This window comes from Paralichthys olivaceus, chromosome 4, assembly GCF_024713975.1.
Source record: "Paralichthys olivaceus isolate ysfri-2021 chromosome 4, ASM2471397v2, whole genome shotgun sequence".
NCBI lineage: Eukaryota > Metazoa > Chordata > Actinopteri > Pleuronectiformes > Paralichthyidae > Paralichthys > Paralichthys olivaceus.
In genome coordinates, this window is record NC_091096.1 from 24,502,321 (window position 1) to 24,526,230 (window position 23,910).

Here is a 23,910-nt window from a genome sequence, read left to right on the forward strand (position 1 = left end):
CTCAGTGAATGATGGGAGTTCCCCTAGCAGTCTAAACCTATAGCAGCATAACTAAGTGATGGTTCAGGACTCACCTGATCCAGAACTAACTATAGGATTTATCAAAGAGGAATGTTTTAAGTTTAACTTTAAATGCAGAGATGGTGTCTGCCTCCTGAACCCAGAGTGGGAGCTGGTTCCACAGGAGAGGAGCCTGGTAGCTGAATGCTCTACCTCCTGTTCTACTCTTACTGACTCTTGGAACCACAAGAGAGCCTTTAGGGAACGAAGTGATCTATTTGGATAGTATGGTTTCATGAGCTCTTTGATATATGAAGGGGCTTGATTGTTAAGGGCGTTAAATGTGAGGAGCAGGATCTCGAATTCTATTCTGAATTTTACAGGGAGCCAATGTAGAGAAGCTAAGACAAGAGTAATATGATAATCCTAGTTCCTGCCAGCACTTGTGCTGCTGCATTTTGGATCAACTGAAGACTTCTTATCAGACAAAGTTGTCAAACTTAAACACATTAAAACTGAACAGCCATTGCATTACAATCATTGGTACACTTTATGGATGGGCAACATGTATAATACTAAAGGAAGTGAGACTCCATAACTCCCCATTCTGTCTGCTGAGGTTGTCAGACTGATTATGGAGGAGTGCTGTCCTTCCATTTTGCAACAAAAGATCTAAAGCTTGAAGATAAGTGAGATGTAACATTCTGCATCCTTCAGCTGGACATTTTTAACACTGTTCATAAATGTTGTGTAATGAATCTGTAATTATAGATTATTTCCATTTATTTCACTCTTACACTCCCCCTTTTCTATTATCCTTTCCATGTCCTCTCCTTTTCTCCTACTGTACTCGTCTCTCCTCATTCCCTCTCTTCTCCACTCTTATCTTTGTTGTCTTTAATGTCAAATAACTATCTCACCTATAACAATTCCCTGTTGACGACAGTGGCAGGTAGGTGAGCAGTTATATGGCTGGTAGCTCCCTCATTGATCTGACTAATTATGGTCTGGATCGCTGATCACCTCCCAGCGAGCGGATGGAACATGGAGGGCACAGCAGGGTCAAAACTTTAACAAACCTCCTCCATCAGCCAGGGTTAGGTGCAGAGGCTGCACTCACATTACAGCCTGTAAAACATAAAGCCACAGACTTTATGATGACACTGCCTCACTTCTTACTTTTTTTTTTTAAATGTCTGCTGTATCAGTTGCCATAATATGCTGCTTAGATGAAATATTTGCAATAATATTTTCTCTTTATTATTTAATAAGTCCATCATTAGTTGGGTTTCCATCAATTTCATCCATGACTTATGCAAATAAGGGGGTTGGTTCATTGAGAAACCTTTAAGTGATTTTTTTTTATCCCACTTTAAATGTAAAATGCCCATAAGATAGCTGGATGAAAGCAGATCTAGTGATTTCTGGTGTGTGTTCCTGTCCACTTGTTTTCATGCACAGATGAAAATGGCGGCAGACAAAAACATCATATGTGGACCAGTGAGAAGGCTGCAATGAAATAATACAAAAGTGGAAATTGTCTGCCCTCCGTCACTAGGCTTTCCATTGCATATATACATTCATGGTTTTCCATCACTCGAGGTCTGGTTGTGCTCTTTTCCTCTGCAGTAGGATAATGCCTAAATAATTAGCATCACAAACTGTTTCAATGAAACAAGTCTGTATACTAACCCGCAACTTCTCCATAATAGTAGTGGATAGAAAAGTGAAAACTGAGCAATACTCAATACTACAAATGGATGGAAACTCAAAGAAAGCATCAAGTCAAATATAGATTGCTTTGCACATTTCAGTGGTGCGTTTAAAAGCAGCAGTGTGATGGATGGAGTCTCCTGATCCTTGAAATGGTTTTTCTTGAATCTCTGTACATTACATTTAGCTAAGTCAAGCAGCAGTGCACAGTTTAATACAACTGTGGTAATAAGTGATATATGCTCAATATTAAAACATTAAAACCAAAGGGATATGCTCCCCATGTTTATGAATTGCAAATGAACATGCATTGTGCAGCGCTCTATGACCTTGATAGCAGCATTACGTACAGCCACTATATACACCACTAGTACCCTGATGGATACCCTACTCTGCAAAGCCAACAGAATTATGCACATATCTTTGTCATTGCTTTTTGATATTAAGTTGCACTAATCAAAAAATGTATATCAACAAGGGGTCACATGACTTCAGGTAATGTGTAAGGAGCTACCTATGGTGACACTTCCAGCTGCAGCAGCTGCAGCAGCAGGTGAATGTTTTGATAAACCCAGTTTACTACAGCTGTTCTTTTAGAGAGTGAACATAGAGGAACATTTAGCAGCTAAAGAGCCAGACAGTTTTCTTCAGAGTCACTATAAAAGGTTAATGACTGTCAGTTGTCATAAACTAGTACAGTGGTAAAATCCTTGTGCTCTTCACCATTAGGGTTATGCACAATTTGTTGTTTTTTTAGTTCCCCTGGTCCTGCTGGGTTAATCACAGAAAGAGCTGGCAATCTACCTCTGAATTATCGAGTCATGCTGATCTTATTTCTGTTTCAGCCTGATAAAGATTGCATAAGGCAGAACGTTTTCAGGACTAAAACAGGTCAAAATAAAAAAGAAGAGTGGATATGATGGGGTGGTTATTAAGCAGTTTCTCATTTTACACTTGTTTTGCTTCCATCAGATAAGCAAATGAACATTCCTGCTGCCTAAACAGCTTCTGCCAATCGTTTACTCATCTTAAGTTTGCAATGTGTTTAGCAAGAAGCATTGTTGTTGTGGAGCTCGGGCATTAAGCCAAATCCACTTCTTTTTAATGTCAGGATCCCTGACGACGCAACAGCAGCAGGAAACAGACAGAGAGTAGGAAAAGAGGATAAGTGTCAGACTAGATGCTTGAAGTGTCAACCAGTCATTTTCTTGTTTTTAAAGACTTCAAATCGATGAAGAAGAGAATGGTGAGTCAGATAAAGTTAGGGGAGAAGATAAGGAAATGTTGAAAGATTAGAAATTGTCAGAGAGTAAGAGTACTGAGGAAGAGAAGAAGGTGAACATAGGAGGGAAGCAGGAGCACAAGAGCACACTGGAGAGGGTACAGGGAAAGGAGCTGAGCGATGTCGGTGTGGGAGTGGAGCTCTGAGCAGTGGCCTGATTGGTTGAAGAACCTTAAAGAGGTCACAAGAGAGTCAGCACCACTACTGAATCACAGGGACATCCTGTCATAGACTGTATAATGCACAAACATAATATTTTACAGAAGGACTTGAACTTATGACTCATGAAGAGCAGATTATCACCATGTTAGCTTGACCATGCCCCCTGCACAAAGTCCATCTATCCACCCATCCATCATCTATACTGCTGGTCCTGTCATGAGGGAGCTAGAGCTAACTACAGCCGGTGGGTGAGAGGTTGGGTACAGAGACAAACAACAATCCATGCTCACATTCACACACCTATGCAGGTCAATTCAGAGTCTTCAATTAACCTGCATATTTTTAGACTTCCCCCACAGACAGGCCCTAGCAAGCTGTTATGTTTAAACCCGGGACCTTTCTACCTGTCTAACCACTACATAGTTCCCGTTCTAAACCTGCTTGTTTGGAATGGGCTGTTTGCTTGGACTGTGGTGATGCTGGTTGCAGCTTCCTTTCTGAAACTGTAAAACAGACCTGCAGTCATTGAGCCACAGCAAATAAATGCTGGAAGCTGCAATCAGTTCACAGAACCCACCGACTGAAGAATTAATTGTCGATGTTGTGAATGAGCCCATTCTCGTGAACGCTCTGATGTCCTGATCGACAATGTCACTTAAATTGATGAGTGCTGCTGCTGCAGAGCGCTGGTTGTCTGTTTAACAGGTCCGAATTGCACCTAATTTGACTTTGCACTTTCTTGGGCCCTCAGGAATACAGCTCTGAAACAGATACGATGAATGGTTCTTGATTCGTGCGTTCCACATATTGACAGACAAACCTGGAATTATTACATAGATTGCATCTCTGTGCTGTATGAATTCGAAAAATTTGCCACACATTCACCTATTCACTGCTTTTCCGATATTTCAAAGTACACACATAGACCAAATGACACCTGAGGCATCTGTTGAAATAATAACTTGTACTGTATGCACAAAATGTTTTACTCACAGACACACACTCCAGAAAACATTAAGAAAGCACAAGCACTCAAACTAGCACAGAACACTTTTATTCTGTGTCTGCTGTCTTACTGAGGCTCTTCTGTTTGCTCTTCCAGCTCGGTAACTTTCACCACTGAGCCATTAGATGTGAATGTTTCCCCAGGCATCTATACACTCCACCGCTCATATGTGCCTCATATATAGAGCCATCCCACTCCTTCACACAGTGAAGGAAGGAGGAGAAGCGTGGCACATGACCAACCCATATAGCATAAAAACCTCTAGTTCCTGGATCATCTGTCTCCTCTCTGTCCTCCCTCCACTTCTTATTGTATTAGTCTTTGCTTTGCTTATTATTCCTCCCTCCTTCATCCCACTTCCCACTCCACCCTTCTATTTTAGTCCTATAAACACATCTCCCTCTTGTCATAGTGTGTTTTCTTCTCCCTGCTCATGTCACATGCTGACAACATGCAGCAGAGAAAAAAACATACTTCAGAAGCACTGAGCAGATATGCTGGCACAGCAGCAGCAGGATGACGTACGGCTGGATGGTGGTCAGCAGGGTTCAGCTGTGATTGTGTTAAAACCCACAAACATTGAAGAGTTGTGTGGTCTGTGTTTCTGAGTATTTGTGGGTAAAAAAAAAACAATCTAGAAATAGAAACTAAGCTGACCAAAGCCAGTTAATCCCTGTTTTAAACCTCATCACTGGTGACAGAATCTCTTAAAAACTGGCACTTTCCTTTGGACTCCAGAATGAATTTATTAGAATTTATTCACCATTACTTTAGCGTTCATAGTAATTACAAGTCACATTAATAGCTTTTATTAAATTCCATCATAGTCTTTACTACATAAGGTTCTGGATGGGACTGAGACTGGTTGGCAGGAGCTGCAGTAGGATACAGGCTCTGCTATTACACACTGGCATGACATGCTGAAACACAAAGGGGAGACATCATCAGTGTTTATTAGTTCCAGTTATGCTGTGTCAGTTTTCAGTCAAATTATGTAGTCAACCTAATTCCACTGGGTACAAATGTTGGAAGTATTCTGTCAAAATAAGTGGGATCAGATGGTAAATAATTAAGTCATGTTTTTGTATGAGGAGGCTTAGAAATCTTAGAGCCTGTGTCTCCACACGTCTAACTTAATCTAATGGTCTAGTGCTTTTGCTAAACTGAGACTTATGTAGATTCCCCATAAATTTGAAATATATAATATTAATATATTGCCGTTAATGTAATTTTTTTTGTGGTAGACAATTACTGCATTTTAGAGCATGGGAAATCCTGTGACACAAGATTTATTCCTTAAGGTGGGCCTACACAAGTCCACTCCATCTGCTTGGGACACTGCGACGATTTGTCCTCTGTGAACTGAGACACGTTTCGACATCCCCCCACCTCTCAGCATAGTCTATGGAATTTTTATTGGTAGGGGTTCACAGAGTCAAGCAGATTTATCAGAGATGATTGCATTTTCTTTCTTGTGCCCTCCCTCCTCCGCCTCTCCTGTCATCCAAGCTGGGAGGGGAGTTTATCGTGGGGAGAGCTGCTGCACGTGCCGTCTCATATTTAATTAGAGTGCCATTGCAGGAAGGCATATAGGCTACAGCAAAAACACAGCAATTGCATTCCACTGCAGACCCCCTGAGATTTAGCCCTGCGTGCATGTTGAGAGCATATTGTGTGTGTTGTGTTTATTTCTGCATGCTGTTCAGCATGCGTGCTCTGAGGATGTGGGAGTCTGTCTGTGTGTGCAGATGGCAGGACTGCCAAGTTGTAGTGAGTGGGATGAAAGTGATTGTAGGCTTTACTGTTTCTAGGTGTGTGTGTGTGTGTTTGTGTGTGTGTTTGTGTGTGTGTGTGTGTCTGGCCTCTATCTATTATGATGTTTATTGTAAAAATGTGGGTGTTTCATGTGGAGAAATGTGTATCTGACTATGTAACAAACTATTTCACACCTAATGTACTGTTAGCATTTGAGATGTCTTTTTACAGTATTCAGCTTATGGAAGGACCCAATGTGCCGTTACATTTGTATTTCACTCAAAGTGTTGGAAAGAAAGCCTAGAAAACTAGGCCAACCAGCTGCCGCTCAGACCGGAGAAGCACTGTGGTGACAAAGTATGTCCATTGTAAAAATCTAAAAGCACCAGCACAAGATAAACTAAGCAGAGATAAGATAAGATAATAGTTTACCAGTACCACTAAATTATAACCTACAAAAGGGAAGAGTGAAAAACAAACTCTGCAAAGTAATAAATTAAGTAAAGATGCAGTACAAATACAGGAAAAATATAGATGAAATAGAAAATAGTAGTATTGCACATACATGGATTGAAATCTGCTTGAGATACAGAAATGACATTTGGTAAACTGGCAGCAGACCTGACCTAATTCCAGATTAAATGGTAAGTACATACATTTACTGAAACAAATTATACTAGATGTCACTACATTATATCACATTAAATTCTATGCTGTAAAAGTCTCCTAAGGGGTCTTAAAATTTAGTGAGGATGTTGCTAAGGTGGCAGATGTGTTTGGAGTTGAAAGAATGTAACAAAACTTCCTGCCTACACTAATATTGCACCAATGAAAATGCCAGTTTGAGTATCAGTCCAATCAGTCACTGTCAGATGGAATCAGAAATTCAACTCCCATGGTAATAAGCTAATTCCACGAAATGTCAATGTCATGTGTCAAAACATCAGTTGTTGTTCTGAATACACATTCATTGAAAGGTTCAAATGTTCACAATAATGTATGAGTTGACTCCGTTAAAAACCTGTGTAAAAGTCCAGATATCCCACATGCAACATGCAGTGTAAAGCTTACAATGACACTGATTGATCCCATTATGTGCTGAGAAGTGTTTGGTCTTTAATTGGAGTGAGGCGTTAAGGTCTAGATGCTTCAAGGGCTTGGACTACTGTGCATGAGCTAATGGCAGTCATTCAAAGCTGCTCCCTCTCAGAGGTGCGACGTGGAGCATTTTTTAATGCAACACAACACTTACAATTGCAGATGCGGCTTTTTTTAATAGTTGCGTCCTGTTTCCACTTTCCACCAATGCTGAAAATAAATGAACGTACAAAACAATCTGTGTTGTTCATACAAAAAATGATCATTTTCGTTTCTGATGTTCAGCTAAAGCGTGATGTCAGCAATGATGAGAGAGAAATCTGAGGAGAATTACATGTAAGAGAGGACATTATGTGTCAGAACCTAGACACAGTCTGTCACTTAGGTGCTCTTCACACCAAGCAAGATTTCATTGCATTCCTGATTATGTGTCTGCATTTATTTCCTGGGTTTATGGCTGGCACATGCAATGTCACAGTCCCCTATGGGGGCTATCAGCTGCGCAGGGGGAGGCAAGCTGTAGCTCCCAAGCTGTTTCTCAGTCCTTCAGTCACTGTATAAGAACACCATGCTGCCCTGGAGAGAGTCGGCTGTTATAAAGTATAGATTCAGGATGCTAACAGTAAAATAGCTTCTTACAGACTGGTGTCCATCTATTTGGCTGGTAGCACATACAGACAGTCAGTCATGACGAGGCCTCACAGATAAAAAGCTCAGACATCTTGCTCAGAGATTCTTTAAACCATGACTCTGTGTGAGTCACTTCTGTGTTTCACAATAGCGGTTGAGGCTGAACTGCTTCTCTTTTTGTGTCTCAACAGAGCAGCCAGAGCATTCGGAGAATACCTGTCCAATACTAACACAGAGAACCGCAACGGAGCAGGTAGGTGACACAAACACACACAATGGAAATAAAGTCTTAATCTAGCAAATAACCCAGGCACTGTATGGTGTAGACTTACATCAGCCAGTACAACAACATTCCTATGACTTCAGTTTAATACTGGCTTTACTCCTTTGAAAACAGAACCCTATCCAAAATATGAAATCTTCAATTTCACTGAATCCCAGGAAAAAGTTATCTTTCTACTCAGTTTTTGTCAATATCACTCTCACAAGTATGTCCTTTACTTGTTTATCCAAAGCACAGACAGCACAAAAAAGAACATTCCCATGAGCAAACACTTATTTACAAGCCTGCAGCACTGCAGCCGCTTTCTCTTCGTGAGAGGCAGCATCCATCCTCCAAGACCCTACATGATGACAGGGCCTTTGTCTCTGTTGAAGCCCTTAATGTTCTGTTCCTGCTTTTCCATTTCAAATCTTTCATCATTCCTCCTGTTGCTCTGTTCTATCACTCATCCACCCCTCTGCTTTTTCCTTCTCATCTTCCTGAGAACCCAAATAATCTCTCTGTTTCATTTTCTTTTGACATTTGAGGCATTTATGTGATACACATTTCCTAAAGCTGTATACATTACAGACAACAAATGTATCTTTCGCCTTTTTGCTTTCTTATTATTCCTTCTACATCCAGATCATCTATTATCTGACACCTTCCCTGGCCAGGACTGTGACTCTCCAGACGTTAGCCGCTTGCATAACAACAATCTGCCACACCAGAGCCGCTGTTTGCCTGTAGCAAAACCAAGCCAATCCAGCCAATCAAATCCCAGTGCTCCTCCCAACTCTCAGCCTCTAGCCAACAGCCTCCAGGCCCCAGCACCTTTGGGACCCTCCAAACGTCGACTCTCTGTTGAGCGCAGCCTCTCTGCAGAGGACCCACCGGTGGCCAGAGGCGCAGAGGGGAGTGTGACGGTCAAGCCAGCCAGAGTTTACACGATCACTAGGGAAGGAGGGATGACCCTAGGCGGCCGTGGCAGTGAGGAGAGTCTGGAGCTGGAGGTGCTGAAGAGCTCCAGGGAGCAGCCTCTATCCCAGACTCCTACCACTGCCAACCACAACTCATCCTGCACCATCCAACCCTCCTCCTCAGCTGCCCGCGGTAGCCATCATCGCAGTAGCCACCACCGCAGCAACCATCACCATGCCAACCAGCATCACGGAGGTCCGCCGTCATCATCTCAGCCACTGCAGAGCTCGGGGAACTCCAACAACATCCGAGACTGGGGGATGAGACGAGGGGGGTCACGGGACGACTACACCCCAGACTGCGTGGCCTGCATTCGGGCTCCATGTCAAAGTCAGCGCTCCCTTGACCTGGATACTTCACCAAGGGATGGAGAGAAGCACCGCAAGAAACTGGAGAGGATGTACAGCGAGGAAAGACCACCAAGTGATGACAGGGGTAAAGAAAGAGGGATGGGGAACAGGGGTGGGGAAGGGAACTGTTGATATAGTCTACATCTGTCATGTGAACAGCTTTGTGGTTCATCACCTCGAGAAATGTCTATACCCTAGAGCTAACAGAACAGCAAAACAAGGAGGAGGTTTCTCCTTTCAACACTATCTTGCCAACCTGCATTCCCCAGCCTCCTCTGCTAATTGTAAGGCCTGTGTTTGAATGCTCTGCTCATTACCACACCCTCCTTTTGTTTTGTGTTTACAGAGGACACTCCTAATAGCTGGTTCCCTAAAGAGAATATGTTCAGCTTTCAGACAGCCACCACCACCATGCAGGCGTGAGTATCATGGAAATCCACCCTCACTCCCACTCTGCGCATTACTGTATCTGAAACCATCACCTTGTTCAGCCTTGTTACTCAAATGACTGATAGAAGAAGCCAGTGCAACTTGTTATAGATAGTGTTGGACATAATCCCGCTCTATTTCTCCTTTTAGGTTGCTCCCTGACGTCAGTCAATTTGGTTGAACAGATTTTCACCAAATTGAAATCTAGTTTTACATGCATTTATATATATTGTACAAGAAACCACATGAAATGGATTAACTTAAAATGCATATTTAGTATAATAAAAAACAAAACCTCTTTATGAAAAATCACAGTCGTGAGTATTCCTGCACTACACTGCAATGATGAAAACAATAGATGTGGAATGAACTTCTCATTTTCATTCTGAAAGGAACGTAAAACTCAATTCAAACTCAACTTTTGCATTTGAAATGGAATCCTGATCCTGATTCTAACTTATTGGAAAATACATTTTCATGGGGATTATATTTAGGTCTGTTTAAAAATTGCTTCATGTTGTGGGGGGATGCCCCTGATGATGAAAACTGTCACAATATCAGTTTTCAGAATATAGGCACACTGTCAATTTAAAAAATGTAATCCGGCTTTTGTTTAGTCAATTGAACTTTGTCTTTATTTTACCTATAATTATACGTTTTCAATTAAAAATCGGTAACAATTTACATCATACTATACACACATAATAAGCATACACATTTGCCCATCACATACAAATAAAAAATTTGATCAGTAAATTCATTGAATTATGGTTCATTGGTTAAAATGCCTGTGACCAGGGCTTTACTGTGGGTTTTTCACATTAAAAAGTTTAACTGTGTGCTGACCTAAACAGTTCACATGCTTCACCAGCACCCTCACACGTGCCTTCCAGTCTGTGTAACTAATTATTATCTACCACCCAGATGTTTTAATTATGACCCTCAGACAGTCAAAGCTCACCCACTACAATTTTTCCAATCATCTCTCCCACGCTCCCTCTTCTCTCTCTCTCTCTCTCTCTCTCTATACCTCAGCATCTCTTCTCCATTTTTCTGTTTCCATCTGTTTCTGTCCCTCCATGTCTCTAATAGGGTCAGACTGATGTATGGTCCTGACACGGCCCTTTGATTCAAATTACTGACCAACCACTGTCTTGCACCTCTAATATGATTTGCTGCAGTTTGACTGATTACATGCTTACTTTAGAACTGATCAAATTATTAGTCAATGAGCAGTGCTTGATATGAGCTGACTCTAATGAGACATTTTGATTCGATTTGAAGGCACGTTTGTATCTTCATCTGTGTTATATCCCTGTCTTCTTTTCACCAACCACACCGATGTGCATGTCCTGATAAGACCGGATATTTTGAGTATAGTCACAGGACATCTCAAGGTGATGGTTTTTGCTCGTAGTGTCCTCACCTGAAACTGAAAACTGGAACATAAGGCAGTGTGTGAAATATGTTTGTGGAGTATCTGGCTGGCCCTGCTGCTAACTTATATTTCGTTTGTTCTTCTCTTCTTTCTCTCCTCTCCATGTGGCGGCTTTCCAAACCATGGCTGAAGAATATCGTGAGTAACTCTTTGAACCGCCCCCACTGTTCTTCCTCGTTGCTCTTCTTTTCTTACTCCGTCAGTTAGGTAACATGTCTTGAACCCTTTCCTTCATGTGGCTTTGCGCAATTCAGTCCTTTGTGTCCTTCACCCCCCTGAAAGTGTGTCCTCTGGACTGGGTGTTTGAAGCTATACATTCAAAAGTGCAGGGAAGGTACAGAACATTACAGATACGATAATCCGAAACTCTGAATTCACAGATCGTACTGGAATATTCTACATCGGTGGGTTGCACAAATAGGTCATCAAGTTAAATTGCTACAGTAATGAGGTACCTTACTGAATAGTGGGTTCTTTCATGTTACACACCAACACAATGCAACACAGATGACTCACACACTTAATGTGTGCCTAAAGCCACACTTAGGCAACCGTCATGAAAAGCCTATTTGTCAGTGCATAGCTTCAAGCCAAGCTATTTTCATCGTTGAATGTAAAGAGATGAAGCTGATGAATAGGTTCGGGAACAATGTGTTTTCATGTATGTAGCATTTATGCTGCTTTTGTGTTACAGAAGAGAGGCGTGTACTTGGCAGATCGACGGACATAGAGTAGTATTTGGATTAGAACTAAATATAATTAAGGTTAGGTTTAAATGAATTTAAAATCAAATCTGACATTTGAATAAGTGCCTCTAGTTTACATGTAACGTAAACTAATATTGACAGAACAAGCTGAGAGTTTATCAAACTGGTATGACAAATTTTCACCGTGTCATGTGCATGTTAATGTCTTTACTATTGCTGCTTTGAAATGGAACTCGGAGCTGGTGCTTATGACATAGGAAGGCATGAGGAGTCCTGAGTCAGTGCAGCGGCAACATGGATGCTAGTATTAATATTCCTGTCGATATTTAGAAGCCACAGAGGCTAAGAATTGAAAAAGCCAGCAGGAGTTCATTGGAAAAATCAACATTTCCACGGCATCCGTCAAAAAACATCAGCAGACGCGTCACAACTTGTAAACTGTGAGCTTTCAGAAAATTATTTATAGTGATGGCGGACGGTGGAAGGAGGATAAAGGGGTCACTTATCACTTTCTCTCTTTCAGAAAGAGAGAAAGTGATAAGGGTGTATGAGTTTTGTTATAATGGTGCACAGGCAGAACTATTGAAGTGTTTGGATAATAAGCACTGGACAGACCGCAGCCCACTGTTTATCGTCCTGGAGCTCATCAGCTGTCTCTCTGTCTGTCAGTCAAAGCCACACTACAGGACATGACTCCTTTTCAGACATACACTGTCACTGATGATTCTCACTATGCCTGACATCCTGTCAGAGCCATTACTGTCCCCTTTGGGAGCGTCACGGACCAGTGTGCACACTGACAGAAGGACAAATGATGGACATCAAAACTGTCACACAAGGAATGCGTTAAATTCTATTTAAAAAATGTAATTCAATTTATAAATGACTTCAGGGTACAGTTACTTCACATTGAGTAGAGAGAATTGGTGGTTTCAAGGTAACTCCTCATTGTCTTTTCTTGCACTGTGGTCCTAGTGTGTGCGTGTGTGTGTGTGTGTGTAGTACGTTACAATGTCCACAATGGTGGCTAAAAACCTTTTCTACCCCCTGTGCCGCTAATCCTAACTACTGTATCCACTTACCAAAGCTAACCAAACTCCACACTAACCCTGTTGGACCCCAATGGACCTCTTACCCCTGTACTGTGGCCCATCCCTCCCTGACTGGAACTGTATATTTATGCCTGAACCCGAATCGACCCAAATGGCTTAAGTCTGGTCAATTTCTCTCAGCTTTGTGACTTTTAAGCCAGGCCAAGTGTAAAGAAATACATGACTCACAACCAAGAGTATTAAGACTATAATATAAATGATTTATGAGGTAAATCATGTAAGTTATGTGAAGGTTATTTACCCCTTGGGTCAGTTTGGGTTCAGACAAAAATTATTTGGTATCAGGTCAGTCGCAGCTAAAGCATAAAATTGATATCCCCACAAAACGACTTAATGCTTTGACGTCCCGGCAGGGCATTCCGAGGCATTGCTGAGAAAAAGAGGCGGAAAAGAGAGCAGGAGGCAGCCACCATGATGGAGAGGTACCGTGTCCTGGCTGTCCTGTCCTGTCCTGTGTGGTGCAAGACTGTCCCTGTCAGAGTTCCCCTATAACACAACAAAGAAACACTCTGCTTAAAATGTTCTCATCCGTCTCACATCAGAGAATCTTAAAATATCTGTATTCTTAATGGACCATTTGGCCGCTTTGTTTTCAGTGACTGGAGCCTTTATTTATCTTAAATGCAGATACAACCTTCTACTTAGGATATTCCCTCACGTTGTTGGTGCTTTTATTTTGAAACAATGGCAGGAAATATTAAGTTTCTATGATGGTAATTTAATATTGCTGATAATCTGACTCTATTGGTATTTACTGTATTTGTTCATGCCAGCCACAATTTTAGTTATGGCTTTTAGATGAGAATTGACTGCATTATTCATCAAATCTATATTGTACCTAAACTGGATGGGACAATGTTTTTTTGTTGATTTGACTAGATACACGATTTACCATTGGATTCAAGTGCGATTGTACATTCAAGGACATCAGTGTAAGACTGCAGAATAGTTTTGCTAACTACTATACCTGCAGCTAAGTGGTAATTGAACTTATAATTATGAAAATAATCAAATAAGGGTAAAATAACAAATTACCATCTCAAAATAAAACAGTGAGAGAGAAAAAGCTCTTTCACTTTCAAAAACAGTTGCCAGTTACTACTATATATGCAAAGTGATCCATTGCAGGGTAAAGAAAATAACTGGGCTGAATACTTGAGCAAACAGCTCACAAAAATATTCAGTGTGCAGCCCACAGTGTGTCCATATTTCTAACGTCGTCTGTTACAACAGTAATGCTGTGATGTGGCCTGTCTGGCTCCCATCACATCACAGCCAGTTAAAGGACTTCTGCAGTATAAGCTCCCATGTGACATTCAAACAGTTTGCTAGCTTAGCTCGTCATCTCCCAGTTCTTCCTCATAATGTGTGGATATACTGTAGCTCTGAATAGTGTGGGCTCTGCTGTTAGCTCTCGAGCTTTCCACTGCACCTTGTCTTATTATCCTACAGAGATTCAGTATAAATACACTAGAACTGTTTTCTTGATGGAACTTATTATTTTGGCTCCAGCACTGTGACTAACCATTAAAGCCATTTGCTTTTCACTGGAGGAAATGGCCATAGGTTGTATATTTTCTTCAGCTGACAAATTATTTCGAAAATTAATTTGAGAGTGTCTTTTAGTCATGTGGCAGTTTTTTTCATATGTGTTTGTCATGTTTTTGTCATGTCTTCATGGTAGTGGTGGAGACAAGTGCTCATTTAAGCTGTTGTGCACGTCATTATTTTCTTGCACAGCTTACAGTCTTCATCTTGCCAGCAACTTGTCTCTTTCTCCACATTTTACTGGACAGCTGAGATACTGCCACAACCATGACTGAGGGTGGAGTGTTTTCTTTTTCTCTATATAGTATCACCAGTGCTTCCATCTTAGAAGGAGTGTAGGTCCCAGACACCTTCTGTTTTGTTATCATAAAGCTGTTTGACACCAAAATTTGCAGGTATTCACAGGTTTTTTTCAACATGGGTAGAGCTGCTAAAAAAGACAAGCAACTACTTCCCCTTGACCAGGACTTTGCCTTTCTGTTTGTTCACCCGCTGTTGCCACTGTTGTCTTGTATTATAAAATACAAAGAAAAAAATTGCTGTCGGATATTGGTTGCCAAGATGTAAATAAAACAATGAATGTCGCAACCTGGCTCAAAGCTGGACAGAGTAGGAAAGGCCACACATGAGCTTAACCTAAAAATAAGTTTATTTAAAGAAATGAACAGGAAATGTAGATGTAGAAATTAAAAGTACAACCAAAACCAAATGCTGTGGAAGCCATGGGAGAGAGACACTGGCTGAGTGTCACCAGCTTATATACTGCAGACCAGGTGAGCTGAATCTCCCTGACTACCAGGCTCCTCCCATCAGGCTCCTGCAGGGAGAGGCCTGCACGTCAACACATGGGAGTTCAATGTGCGTTACAAAGCTGTGCCGGGAAATGTTCAATGTAAGTGTCTAGACTGCCAAAAAAAGAGGAAGAAGAAATGAGTGGGCTCACCCAGGTGTTGTGTCTCGGGGCCAGATCAGATAAACGTGTTGTCTTTGACCCTGGAGTAAATGCCGATTGTTTAATTCCCATTACAGATAAAAGCCAGATGTTGGTGTGGTGTTGTTGGGTTTTTTGACCATTAGAAAAGGGCATAGTGACAAAATGACCCCATTACTCCATCCTTGGAACATGCCATTACACGGCCCCATGGCCACAGAAAACCCTCATTTCTGACATGCTGTTGCACTTGTGTCTCAGGGGTGTGTTTGCGTTTCCGGTGTGTGCGAACACTAACAAGGCTCAGAGGGGGATATCAGTTGACATTTAGGTTAAAAACATGGTGTGCATGATGCCGTTTCGAGTCGAACATGAATATCAGGGTTTGCGGACACTTGGATGACGCCACACAAGCAGGTTTAATGGTTTAATGATTGTTAATGTCTAACCCCTGCTGATTCACAAATGGATAGAAACATTATGAGTTTGTGACGTTGGAGATTATAACTTTACCGTACATTGTGATCAGTATGATGTTTCCACCTATTCTAGAGATCAACTAAGTCACTGACAAATCACTGACGACATCTAATGAACTGATAGAATATATTCACTCTTGACAAAAACAATCCTGAACTTAACTTGGGACAGGTTGCCCAGTTGCTCAACCAACTGACAACATCAGAACCATTTCCATGACAACCGAGCAGACATTAGAAGTTAACATTGTTTAGTCAAACGACGGCAAACTGTAACACGACCGTACCTGTGCAGTAAACATGTCCAAATGAAATTAAGAATCTGCAGGTAACTTGCCACATCTGGTTTACATTTGTCCGCAAGAGTCAGGATAAAGAAAAATGTAATAAATGTATGTCCGAAGTACAAAGAAGAACAAAGTAAGGAATGCCTATCAGAGTCATTTCCTAATAAATTGTGGAATAATCCAGAAATAACTTGATGATACCTCATCAACTCATAATTTATTTAATAATTTATTAATTGAGCATCAGAAGCCAGTGAAATTATCTCATGCTCTGTGACAAATTTCCTGTCACTTCTACTGTTATTCCCAAACACATGGTGACTCACTCTAGACCCTTTCTTTGGTTTTTTTCCTGATGATTCAGCAGTTTGAAACATTGACTCTTGACACACACAAACAACTCCTCCTGATTTCTCATGCAACATATTGATAGCCAATTACACATGAGACAAAACTCTTTTCACTCAACTATCCTCAACGGCTGCTATTAGGCCATCAAACACCTTGTAACAGTGTGTGTGTGTGTGTGTGTGTGTGTGTGTGTGTGTGTGTGTGTGTGTGTCGTGAATCCTGGAGGCTGTGGGTGGCAGTTTTAATCACTGTTCCTCACTCAACACCGACGTGTAAAAGCAGTGTCCATCAATACAGGGCCGTAGCTCAGTGCTCTGTGGCTGGCTCTCAAAGTGAAGAAAATCAATATTTGGCAACAGGCCGCACATACACCACCAAATTCGACACACCATTTGTTTTTTGAGCCTGTGTGTGTGTGTGTGTGTTTGCAACTTTCTTTGTGTGCATGATGATCTCAGTTCCACAAATCTTATTTTGCATATTTAAATAGAATTTGAAAATCTTTAAGAAAGCTCACAGTCCGATCGAGAGAGTCGAGTGGGATTTTTCCAGAATTGCACTAGCACATATTCTTACCACACACACATCGACACGAATTTGACTCCGTTGTCTTGGTGCATGGGTGTTAGTGATTTTCAAAGCTGTTGTCACTCAGTATGAAAATATAAGGCTGGCAGCCTGATGGATCCCCCTCTTCTCTGAGTCATCCCTCTATTTTAGGCTCTGCCTTCACGACTCCTGCAATCTTCCCTGACAGGTCAACTGTGTGTTTTTTCCGGGATGCCTCTCAACTGAACCCTGGATACAAAATAGCTTCAGACAAAGAATATGCATGTGGGAGGCTGTGTGCTTTGCCTTGCTGCTGTTTGGTTTGAGTTACACTAATATGTAAGCTTGATAAGGTTTTTTTATTGAAACGATTTTAAACGATTTCAAATATTTATTAGTCTTATTAGTCTGATTCTATATCAATTCCCCTAATGACTCTTGATTGATTTAATGGCTACTTGATGACCATTTAAAGAGTTTTACAGTACAGTTCCTCCATTCACATATATACAAGTTAATAGATGAGCAGCACTTTCTCAGCTGTCAGCAGTAATTCAGGGCTCAGCATCTTGCCCAAGGACACTTTGGGAGACTGTGATCGAGCTGCAGACATTCTAGTTAATGGACGACCTACTCTACCTCCTGAACCACGATAAAAATGAAAGCTTCTTGCAGCACACAGTACACACAGCTACAGCTGCTGTATCACAGAATTACTGGTTCTAAAACATTTAACACATTGTGCGGAAACATTTGAAACTGAATTTGTTTTAAATTAATTGAAAGTGTACTTTAACAATTGCACAATAATAATATGGCAAGAAACTGATTTTTTATAGCCATTTGCATGAAGTATTATGTTTTCAGTCGTCCTTCCTTTCTACGGATTTGGTACTAAAATTCACTTGGACCTAACGATGAAATGATTTGATTTTGGTGGTCAAAGGTTAGAGTCACTGTGAGCCCACAAAATACTTGTTTTGCCTTGTGAGCACGATATCTCAGGAACCTTGAATGTATCCTTTCAAATTGATGCGGCATCGATTGCACTTCTGTCCACCCTTGGCTCCCTCTGAGGTTTCTACCTTTTTTCACCTGTGAATAGTTTTTTTTTTTTTGTAGTTTGTCCTCTCTCTTGTTGAGGGTTAGGGACAGACAATTTCATAATTTGTTAAGAGAGACAAATTGTGATATGTGGATTAACTGATTTTAGTAGCCAGAGGTCAGGATCACGGTGGCCTCACAAAACACGTTTGGCCTCTTGATTGTGATATCTTAAGACCTCCTGAGGGAAATTCTTCAACTTTTGATTAGTTGTCAATTGGACTCAACGATAAACTGATTAGATTTCAGTGGACAATGGTGAAGGTCAGTGTAATGTTGAATCTGGGAAAAAAAACATGATTTAGTGGAGGCATACAACGGCAGTGCAGTTTTTCTACTTTCATTTATAAAAAAGAAAGGTGGTATTTCTCAAACTATGTCCAGCCGATCCTCTAAGGCAACTTAATAGCTTCTCTTTTTTTCAGGCAATCCATCCCTGGCAAATACCCATTGTCTTTAAACTCACTCTGTAACATAGACTTCCATTTAGATTTATACTCTCCAAGCCCAGTGTGAGATATCCCCTTATCACTGGGGTTATCGCCTCTGACTTGAGCACCAGCCATTATACAGCTGTCTTCACAGGCTGATTAATGCCCCCAGTTGTGCGTAAACTGATCTTGATTTGGAAAATCTGTTGAGTGCCCTTTAATCAACTATATCGTAGCACCGGTAATTTTGCGATACAGCTGAGGCTGTGAGCACTGTCTGCTGAAAGAAGCCCCTGGTTTCATAGCTTCACTTAAAATGTGACCAATTCAGGGATAGGTAACCAAAAAACAGGGACTGCAAAGCCAGTTGCACTAGAACCACCAGTCAGACAAGCTTTGATGAATAATTAAAAGCTGTGTTTTAGGCTGCACGTTGTTCCACTTGTGAAGCACTTACAACTGCTTCTGTATTCTGTTTCCTCTCCATCTGTTTCTCCTTTAAGATTCTCTCCCTGTCTCACTCCTTTTCTCCAGTGGTCCAGATCATGAGTCGTACATACATGCATTGCCTTTGATGAAAAAAAAATATATCAGACTTTGTTTGTGATCAGGGGCATAACTTGATAACTAAAGCACCCAGCTGAGCAGAGAGGGAAAGAAAAGATAAAGAGGAAAGAGAGTTGACTTCAAGAGAAGAATTCAGTCGGATACTACACTGATGATGGAATGTGAATTTGACAGTCTTTCTCAAATATCCTTTTTAAATGAGTGTTAAAACTGTTGAGTAAAGTTTGACACGCGTCAGAGTAACTTCAAACACTCATTTGAAGCACTTCACTGGATTTCTTGGGAGTTTGTTCTGACATAGAATAGAAAAATTGGTGCCAAAACCACTCTGAAAATACGTCCTCTTTATTTGCTATATATGTAACAATAAGTTGCACTTTTCTAGGTTTCAAGCTCATAGCTGGATTCTTTGTCCATTTTCTATCAATGAAACAGAAAAGAACATGCAATGCTATTACATTACAGTGTTTTATTTACAAAATAATATGATCGATTTACGTAGACCAATATAGATATTTAAATAATATTAATTATTATGCAGCAAATGAAATATCTAAAGGGTTCAGATGGTTGCAGATTGATGAGCATCCAGTCCTTATTCAGCTAAGCTGGTTGAGAGCATGTGCATCTGCTGACATATTCACATTACAGAGGAAAAACAAAGGTCTTGTACTGAGCATTCTGTATATGTTTGTGCACTATCTACCACTCTGAACTTTCCATTGTGGTGGTGCGACAACCTTTGCAGCAGTTCTACTGTGTGCAGACACGTGAATATTTGTATTTGTCTTGTCTGGATCTGAGGCCAGCTTGTTAACAGTGTCCTCCCAGTTCAAACTGTGCGACAGTGATTGGCTTTGTACAAAATGGCAGAACAACTCATGTCAAAGTTCAACAAATTAATTTAGCTTTCTCTGCAGTAATGTGAATAAGCCTTGCCAATGTCCTGTTGGCTCCCTGCAAATGTGGGTAGGATAAACTGATTTATCATTCAGCTTTCACAGAATGTTCGGATGTTACTGTATGGAATAGATAATACTCATCATATTGATGTTATACAATGTGTAGAGCAGGAGTAACCAAATACAAGTTCAGGTGAAAAATTAAAAAAAGTCTGATAATAATTAATACTGACCAAGGTCAAAACATGAGAGAGCAAAGTTACCACAACGAACTGACCAAGACAAAGAGAAACACAGAGACTTATATACACAAGGGAGGCAGGGATAATTGAACACAGGTTAAACACAATAAGACTAGGTACAGATGATCACAAAGGCAGGAAACAAAAGGAGTGAAATTTCAAAATAAAACAGGAAACAGAGAGCTCAGAATGAACAACCAAACAAAAACAAATCCAAAAACAAGAAAAACAAGGCAAATGTCCATAAACTAAGAAGTCCATAAAACAGCCAAAGCCAGATTAACTGTTCCTGAGGACAGAGTTGTTTGTTCACTTACTTGATCATGTTGAACAGTGGCCAAAACTCCCATAATGTTTAAATAATCCTTCATGATGTGCAACATCATGAAGGATTATCTGTGGTTAGGATCTAAAATCGTTGTCTGCCTCTGTTTTCTATTCATCTGCAGGTTTGACACCTTTCTCTCATTCTCTGGTTCTCGTCTCATCCTTGATATCTGTCTGTTTCCCTCTTCTCTTTCTCTTAAAATTGAAGAAATTTCCGCAAACATCTGAGGATGGTGGGCAGCCGCAGGATGAAGGTGCAGAGTAAGTCTTCACTGTATGTGTATGCATGTTTGTGCACTGATGTTACTACGTTTTCATGCATTCATGCTCTACAGTGTGTAACCATCATCTCATCGGAGGGTTACCAGAACTTAATCATGCTTTATGCATGGAGCGACAGTACCGTGCATGCTAAGGAATATTGCGTTACACTATGTTTATGAATCAAACATAACCTAATTACTTGTCTGTCATTAGTTCAGTCTGCACTAGAGTTCAGACTGGTGTGTCATATTATTGTACACATGAAAGTTCAGATGCCATTTGTATCATATTAGTTTTAACGGTCCATCAGTTACTTTACAGCTTGGTCTTGAACCACAATAAAATGTCCCCTTTTTCCCAAGCCTCACAAATAACCCTATTACAGAACATCTCTTCCCAGCACAGAAAAGAACATCCTTTATGTCCTGCTTGGCTTTGTCTTATGGGATCTTAAATGAAATGTCTTTGGATTCATTTATTGTGTTTTCAGACATTTTGTATTTGTATAAAAATTGTAAGCAACCGATTTCAATGTCAACTTCACATTTAAAACAACTTGGTTGACCAAAGTAAAAGGTTTAACAAAACAATCAGGCCTTTTATCTAACGGGGACATTAGTAGCAGTTTACTGCTCTTCACAATCACTGGACCAGCAGGACAGACCATGATGATTTTCACTTGATTTCTGGCGTCAATTATGCTTCTGGAGTGTGTGTGTGCATGTGTATGAGTGACTCTCTCCCCCGCCTAACTCCATCAGCCTTCGCCGATCGCCGAGCCAAGAGTTTCAGCCGCTCGTGGAGTGACCCCACCCCTGTCAAGCCTGACTCACTGCATGACTCCAGAGACAGTGAGTCGACATCCTCTCAATCACGTGCAGACATGAAGAAAAACACACACATACACTGATGTCGTTATTCAAAAATGCACATGGAAATACTCACATACACTGGAAGAAAACGCAACTGCGTGATGTATACACACACGCACGCAGACACACAAGAAATGAGTGTAACAAACACACATACAACGATATATACACAGGTGCAGACTGCCCAATGACACACACACACACACACTCTTATTGTAGTGACTGTGTGACTTGTACCTGTGTGTGTATCTGTTTACAGAGTGTGTGACCTATATCTCCACTCAGCCTGTGTGTGTTCTCCTAATCTTTGTACTTGTACATGGCTGTTGCCGTCTATCCACACACCTGTCCGCAGTCCTCTACCTGTTGTACATCCGCCTGGTGCATTGTGTTGTCGCTGTCTGCATCTTGCCGAGTGCATAAGGAGAGTGTTATTGTGTTGTTCTGTGTCGTCTGCCGTCTGATTGTAACTGCTCTGTTCCTCCCCTCTGTGCCAGGAAAAAAATTATGTAACAGGTGCAGCGCTTTTAAATGGAGCACCCTCTTTAATTTCATTTGTGTGTTATCCTTTCATCTCACCCTTTGTTCCTGTGTGCCAGGTGGTGAGCTCCAGACCTCCTCAGGGACACTAGATGAAGGGCTGGATGAGGATACTGAGTGGGAGGAGGAGAGGGAGATGGAGAGAGCAGCCTGTGAGGGAGAGGACTTTATCCCACCGAAAATCATGGTGAGAACCTGGGCGGTCAAATTTCAAGCTGATTGAGTCACGTTGAACACCATTCTTTGAATTGTGGGGGGCTGATTGTAAAGCTGCACATAATGATCAGCAACTTTTCACCATATTTAATCAGAAAGCAGAATCAGAAATACTTTATTGATCCCAGATCCCAAATTGTGTTTGTTACAATTGCTCCAAGTAAAAGGGAGAAATATAAGCATATATGCTTAAAAATAGAATATCAAATTAAATATAACATATATACAATATGTGTGTACTACATTGAATATTTAGTGCAAGTCACATTTACCTTTTTTAATAAAAAAATGTGGTGATGTAGTAATATTAAATCTGAATATTACATTTTAAACATAAGTGTTCAATCTAAATGTGAGATCCAAATGTTCAGTGTAAATGATATAAATATAAATGTTAGAAAGATAAATATGAATGTCAAACCTTAGTGTTAAATCTAAATGGTAAATTTTAAATCTTAATCTTAATATCAAATTGAGATATTAGATGTTCACAAATATTGCTGTAAACTTATAAACTTAAACTAAAAACAATTTTAGGGCCAAATATGGTGAAAGGTTGCTGTTGTTTTCAGCATGCTCCATATCCATACAGTTCTTCACAGGTATGCAGTATGTTTTTTTAAGCATATTTCCTGTTTTCCACAGCTGATATCCTCCAAGGTTCCAAAGGCTGAATATGTTCCTAACATCATCCGCAGGGATGACCCCTCCATCATCCCCATTCTTTATGTGAGTAGCAGCCATTGACAGCTTTACACCAACAGTGTGGGTTTATTACATGATGTGCTCTTGGCTATGTATTTATTCATGTACATTCACTGGATGCAGATAAACACGGCAAAAATGTTAGATGGATGAAACAAAGATACAACATTGACTTCTCACATTTTATCACTATCTTAAGGAGTCTCAGCCTTACAGCCCCATGCTGTACAGGATGGCCTGTATTATGTATGATGATAGCCTTGCAGGAAGTGCAGCCTCAAAAATACATTGTCTCAGTCATGTATTATTTTTTAGGCCACAAATCATCCACGAGCTTTAAAAAATGTGTATTTTGCCATATTTCCCAACTCTCGCCTTATCTGTACTTTGTCGAATTCAGCTCGTTAGTACAACTGAGGCTGATGAGAATTTGATCAGTTGAAGAGGTTTTCTTTCATAAATTCTGAAAACATAATGATTAGTTGGTGGCACAAGATGGAGTCAGATAATCACCAATGTTATTAGAATTCATCCTTTACAGGCAGTTAATGTATTTACCACGTTTCTTTTAACCAAACAGCTGGTGGCCTAGTTAAATCTGGACCAACGTGTTAAGGCCAACACACTGGCATCATCTTGACATGCCTATTGGTGATCTGTGTGAGCTTGT

General features: G+C 40.7%; 1 protein-coding gene across 1 annotated transcript in view; it reads left to right on the forward strand.

Moving 5' to 3' along the window:
- nsmfb (NMDA receptor synaptonuclear signaling and neuronal migration factor b) overlaps positions 1-23,910 on the forward strand; it is a 48,113-nt gene that overhangs the window by 6,364 nt on the left and 17,839 nt on the right. The window contains exons 2-10 of the mRNA XM_069524319.1: positions 7,838-7,899; positions 8,554-9,324; positions 9,586-9,658; positions 11,239-11,244; positions 13,279-13,347; positions 20,852-20,904; positions 21,669-21,758; positions 22,379-22,506; positions 23,181-23,264. Of these exons, the coding sequence (XP_069380420.1) occupies positions 7,838-7,899; positions 8,554-9,324; positions 9,586-9,658; positions 11,239-11,244; positions 13,279-13,347; positions 20,852-20,904; positions 21,669-21,758; positions 22,379-22,506; positions 23,181-23,264 (1,336 nt within the window). The remainder of the gene's footprint in view (positions 1-7,837; positions 7,900-8,553; positions 9,325-9,585; positions 9,659-11,238; positions 11,245-13,278; positions 13,348-20,851; positions 20,905-21,668; positions 21,759-22,378; positions 22,507-23,180; positions 23,265-23,910) is intronic.